Here is a 6,606-nt window from a genome sequence, read left to right as displayed (position 1 = left end):
AAAAAACTAAATATTTTATATATAAACTTCATAAACATATATAAACACGTAATACTTCTTTAATACTTAATATTTGAAATTTATAAAAAGAAATATAGACGTTGTTTAGTAAAATTTTAATTTAATTTGTTCCTTATTAAAAAAAACTTAAGCTTTTTAAGTGCTAAAAGAAATAATAAAATTTATTTTCATTTATAAAGTATAATGAACTAAACATAGAAATATATATATGGATAAATATGAATAATGAATAAAATAAAAATAATAATGAGGCTTAATTAGTGAATTGGTTCATAAAAAGGTCCTTACCTTCTGCTTTACCCACTTGCCTCTTCACATTCACAATACAAAGTGGGACCATCCACCACGCTCTCTTGACCCAAAGTCTCTTCTTCTTCTCCTTCTCCTTCTCCTTCTCCTTCCAACTCTTATCCTCAAACCTTCCTTCTTCCACAATTATTTAACCACCCTCCCTCCTTCCTTCCTTCTCTAACAAACCTTTTCATTAATTTCTTCTCTTTTTCCCTAATTCACACAAACACATGACACGTACTCTGAAATCCCTCACATCCACCGCCGACAACGCCACCGTCGTTGCCGCCGCTCCGCCTCCCGAGGCTGTGGCTCTTGAATCCGACTTCGTCGTCATCCTCGCAGCTCTCCTCTGCGCCCTCATATGCGTCGTCGGTCTTGTCGCCGTCGCCAGGTGCGCCTGGCTCCGCCGAGGCTCCGCCGCCGGAGCCTCACCGCGTCAGGCTCTCGCCAACAAAGGATTGAAGAAGAAGGTTCTCCAGTCGTTACCGAAATTCGCCTACGTTGACGGAGGAGATCCAGAATCCGGATTCGGTAGCGGTGCCGGGTGGATGGTGACGGCGGAGTGCGCGATCTGCCTTTCGGATTTTGCCGCCGGCGATGAGATCCGCGTGTTGCCGCAGTGCGGCCACGGGTTCCACGTGGCCTGCATAGACACGTGGCTTGGATCACACTCTTCTTGCCCTTCGTGCCGACAGGTTTTAGCGGTTGCGAGGTGCCAGAAGTGCGGGAGGTTTCCCGCCACCGGAGCTGGAAGCTCCGCCGCAAGAGCATCGATCAATGAACCTGAGCTGAAGTCGAGAGAAGACGGCAATGCCGTTTTTAACAATAACACTAATAACAGTAACAGTAATAGCGGCGGTTTCAGTTGTAATAGCAACAGTAGTAGTGGCAACACCAGCAATAATAGTGGTTTCTTGCCTTGAAGAAACAGTTGTAGTTTTTTGTATGTATCTGTAGGCTCTTTTTTAGCATTATTATTTTACCTTTTTCTTTTTTGTTTTTAAAATATCATCATCACTTGGAAGTTGTTGGTGGTTGAGATTGTAATTTGGGCAATCTAAATCTTTAGCATTATAAACCTTGCCAATTGTTAGTATTATTGTTACTACTTGCTGTGTATATTTTGGCAATTTAAATTTAATCCAATGTAATTGGTAGAGTTAGATTGAGCATGTGAAATGATCTTTTTTATGTTTTGGGTGGTGGATAACATGTGAAATGGTCTCATTAGATCCAAAATGGATATTATAGAAAAAGAGATTAGTAAATGATTAGGAGAAAGATCAAAAGACCCCATATTGCCTAACGTAGTTGAGACTTGAAATCTTGGGAATTTGGACCTCTTTAAACAATTACAAAGGGACACTGTTACAGGCAATAAATAACTATATAGATTATAGGGTTTAGGTGATAAAGACAAATTAGCTCCTGGTTGACCATTATTTTATCACAGATATATATATGGTAGTTTGCTCTTTGCCGATAAATTCTCTCTTCTAAAATAAATTGATTTTTTTAATATAATTTCATTATTAAAAAAATGAATATTGATCTTGTTGATAATATTTTTAAAAGATTATGAGATTTTTAACAAAAAATACTTATTTTAATTTTTGATATTTAATTTAGTGAAATTAATTAATTTTTTGTCGATAATTTTCCTTTAAAATATATTTACATAACACATTAATTATTAATATACTTTTTATTTAATTTTTATAAATAAAAATAATTTAAAAATTATTAATATTTTTTAATTTTACACCGTAAATGATATATTTAAAAAAGGTAAAACGTAAAAATTAAACGATCCTAACAATCACTTTAAAAGCTAATGATATTCTCAACAAAAAATATGAATTTTAATTGATTTTTAATGGATAAATTAATTATTTAATATGCCATGTAATTTGTTTTGTTAATATAAAAAAAAATATGTTAATTAAAAGACTAGTTAGTCCCATAAAATTAAATATCAAAGGCTAAAAAATAATTTTTTTGTTGAAAGTCTTATTGTCTTTGGACTTAATTACGAGGACTGTTTAGATATTTTTTTTTTAAAAAAAAAATCTTAACTTGACTTAAAGAAAATTTTGGAAAGCTATCAGATACAGTTTATCAATAAAGAAGGTTTCGAAAAAAATAAAAAGAAAACAAATAGGACAAAAATTTAAGACTTCTTGTTTTGATATATTAAATTGAATAAATTTAACTTAAATACCATTATAATCAGACAAAAAAATTATTATTATGAAAATTTAAGAGCATAATTACCGAAATTGTGACAAACTAACTATAGTTTAGTAAGTCATACTTGGTTAGCAAGATTGAAAATTGGTTTGTAGCGAGAAATTCAAACTAACATGAAATCAAACATTAAATTGAACCCATAATTGAAGCCAGAGAGTAACAGTGATGTTCAATTTGTAGAGCCGGCATATTCAAGTTGCAATAGATTCTTATATTGAGTTATGTGAGAAATTGATTTACTCGAACATATTGAAGAAAATATAGAGCTGACTAAAAGTGATTTTGTCATTTTGTGACAAATAATGACACAAGTTAAAATATCTTTTATTTTATGAAAAAATTTAGAGATTAGTAATTTTATTAAATTTTGATCAGTATATAATTAATAAAAAAATAAATTATTGGATAAAATTTCACATTAATTTTACATTATTAAAATTATTATTAATAATTATTTAATAATTACAAATCATAAAAATTATTGGTCTCTAACACCCTTTGTTTATTCATCATAGCTGTTATTATTCTTTAACCATAACATGATTAATACATTTTTTTTAAAGTAAACACAGCATGTAGTTGTTGATATGTCATGTCAAAGGGGCATTAATAACCAGTCACATCTTAAATTGTAATTACATGCTTAGTCATGCAAGTTAGCCCAACCAACCATAACATCCTCTCAATTTTTTAATTAATTTTATTAAATCTATTCTTATACCATACAAGATTTAAATAGGATATCCTGAAAAAAAAAAGTGTTATATAATATAAAATCACAGTTTATTAAAATAAAAAATTAATTGCATTTATCCTAACAACCACCCTCATACGGCGGTTTCCCAATTTCCTGTGTGTCGCTGCTCTTTTTTTCCCCTTCAAATTCAGTTGGTTCACTTAGTTTTATATGGTCAATAATCCGATTAATTTGAATCAGTAAGTAGAAATTTTAAAAGGAACATTAATAATATGTTTGGTTCTAGTTATTCAAAAAGCATTTTAACAATTTTTTTATGTAATTAAAAAAAAAAAGTTGAAAACTAAAGATAAAACAAATACACACTCTTTTTGCCTTTTATACTCCCCTCTTCTCTTTTTGTTGGGTACTAACCATTAATATCATATTAAAAAAAATATAGGAAGATAAAAAGTTTAGTATATAATATATATAATAGAAATAAAAAAAATTAAAATAAGATGATAATTAATTTAATTAATTTTAAATAATTTTGCAATTTGAATTTAAAAAAAATAAGAATTTACAAATGGTGCAATTATGTCTAGATGGTAATTATTTTTGTCCATGTGTGATTTCTGTTCTGCAGAATTTTTTTCTCGTCCATTCTCTTTCCATTATTCCGGTCCGTCGCCGCCAAGAACATCAGTTGTCGCCGCTCAGAACACTAGCTGACGCTCAGTTTTTCGACGACGCCCAACCTCTCTGCGTTCTGTTTGCGCGCCGTAGCAACGGGAGATCGCGTCGCAATAGTCCTGTGCATCCTTGTTACTGCTACCCACCCGCCAACGTGCAGCTCCCGTAGACCGCCGCCTCCCATTGTGCTGTTCAAGACTCACTTTATTCCGTGCTATATATCCACATATCTACAATCAATGAATATATAGAATTAGTGGCAATAAATTTGTTGGTCCATGGCTTTGGTTGTTATATATCCACATATCTACAATCAATGAAGATACATAATCTTTAGCTCTCTTTTCGCTCTTCTTTAACACCTCTGATTTAATTCTGCTTTCTTTCACAATTTAGTCCGCGTCGACTTTCTCCATTCCGTAATGTGCTAACAAATACTAGATGGTCATTTTATTAGGTAGTCAAATTATTATTTTAATAACTATGTGGATAGTTGTTTGATGATGATCCCGTGAGGTTGACGGAGAGAGGACTACAAGAATGACTGCCGGTGAAGAAGAAGAATGATTTAGAGGTGAAAACGATTTGTAATTTAAGATTTGGATAGTTATTTTTAAAATAATTTGATGAGATTTTTGAATTTAGGATAATTTATCGAATGATTTTTTATCTTTTTATTTTTATTAGGCTAAATAATCAGCTAATTATACACTTTATCAAGATTCCTTATTATCTCTCTAGCAGAGTTCTATAGTATATTATATATCATTACCAATCAATGTACACATATTCATATACACAATCATACACGTACCAATCTAATCCAAGTGATTGAAATGAGAATCATGTTAATCATTTTAGTCAAAGGGAATCAAATACTAAGGTCTATAATCCACCCCCAACAATAAGTGCTAACCATCTCTGCTATGACTTACATCCATCCTTCTACTTCAAGCTTCATTTCCCACTATGGATCCTCTCCTCATCTTCAATAAACAAATCCTTTTAGCAAATAATTAAATGCTAAATAATGGATCAAAATCAATCAGGTTTAATTTTGATGTACTATTACTGAATTAGATTTTTTTTATTTATATATTTAAATAATCATGATAAGATCAGGTTTTATGAAGGGAACATAAGACCGTAATATTTTCTAATCCATAAAAATTAAATCTATGTTGATGTTTACACATGATAAGATCAGGTTTTATGAGGAACAAAAAAGGTGATGTAGCTTTTTTTTCTTTCTCTTATTACATCTCTAATTCAATTAATTTATCAGTGATTGATGTTTTATATAAGAGTTTGTCATTAGTCGATAAATTATTTTATATATAAGATAAATTTTAAATTTTTGAACATTTAATTTTTTGGTAACTGAAAATAATTAAAAAATCTAAAAAAAGAGTAGGTCAGTAAAATTTTTTTTTAATAATAATATCTAAATTATTAGAGTACAATAACCACTTTAAATATACCTATTTATTAAAAACAGCAATCTTAATTATTAGATAAAATAAATTAATTATTCAATCCATTAAATAGACGAATAAATTAACTAATCGATGAATTTAATTAGGTTGATTTTTCTTATTTTATATAAAAAGTTGGAGATGCTCCTTTAGCACAATGTTGGTCCTCCTCAATTCCGCATCTATCCCAATTCCCATTCAATAAGAAACGTCTCTAATAGGAGGCTATATAAAAAGGCTCCTGCCTCCCTCACACACACTTGATGCTTATACAAAGTTTTAAAAAATAAATAAATAAAAAAATCGATGGCATCTTCTACTTTTTGGGTTTCGAGAAGGACACGTGTCTTATAAGTTATTTGGCCCCGCCTCCCATTTATCTTCCGAATTTATACCTTGAAATGTGTACTTTTTAATTTAGATATGGAAGGAGAAATGGTGTAGGATAAAATTATGGAGTGTATGGGTGCTTTACGCAGTTGTGGTGTCAAGAGTAAATCGGACCATTCGATTTGTGTTTAAAAAATTAAAAAAAATTGCATTACACAAATCGGACCGTCCGATTTGTATTTTAAACAATTAAAAAAAAATAATATTGAAATCGGACCATCCGATTTTTGTTTTTAAAATAAAAAAATTTTAAAAGTACAAATCGGACTATCCGATTTTTCCTTCCCCACAAATCGGACCATCCGATTTGTGTTCAAAATTTTTTTAACAAAGAAATCGCACAGTCCGATTTCTTCACTTTTTAATTCAAAAGAAATTATCCCACATTCATGTCTAACACCACCCACCGCCACACCTATGCACAACACACACAGAATCTGCATATCCAAAAAAATTAGCCTGAAATGTGTTACATTTATATATCAAATGCAAAAAAAAAAAAAAAAAATTGTATAATATTAATAACAACAAAATTTAATGAAATTTTATATTTTATTCAATAATAAATAGCACATGATTTGGTAAAGTGGCGCACACTAATGCACGTTAGAACATTTTTTTCTTATACCTTCCTTTCCCTTCATGTCATGGTGGCTGGCATAGTGTTGAGGTGTGAACAACCACATGCAGTGTAAAGTTGAAAGCTGATTACAAGCTATAAGCCTAAATACACTTTCCTTAATCCTCCGTAGGATAAGCATGATTAGAGAGCACTAAAGACTTATCCATTTGTCCCTTCTAATT

General features: G+C 30.7%; 1 protein-coding gene across 1 annotated transcript; it reads left to right on the top strand.

Moving 5' to 3' along the window:
• Nucleotides 1-321: 321 nt before the first annotated feature.
• LOC130979236 (RING-H2 finger protein ATL8-like) lies at nt 322-1,506 on the top strand. Its single transcript, XM_057902619.1, has one exon. The coding sequence runs from the start codon at nt 543-545 to the stop codon at nt 1,236-1,238; it is 696 nt and encodes a 231-aa protein (XP_057758602.1). The 5' UTR covers nt 322-542; the 3' UTR covers nt 1,239-1,506.
• The last annotated feature ends 5,100 nt before the right edge of the window (nt 1,507-6,606 follow it).

This window comes from Arachis stenosperma, chromosome 5 (assembly GCF_014773155.1).
Source record: "Arachis stenosperma cultivar V10309 chromosome 5, arast.V10309.gnm1.PFL2, whole genome shotgun sequence".
Taxonomy (NCBI): domain Eukaryota; kingdom Viridiplantae; phylum Streptophyta; class Magnoliopsida; order Fabales; family Fabaceae; genus Arachis; species Arachis stenosperma.
The sequence above is the reverse complement of the archived record's forward strand: the minus strand, read 5'-3'. Positions and strand labels throughout refer to the sequence as shown.

What these genes read in the sequence shown, in the direction of transcription:
- LOC130979236 (XM_057902619.1), top strand. Translation starts at nt 543, where the DNA reads ATGACACGTACTCTGAAATCCCTCACATCCACCGCCGACAACGCCACC.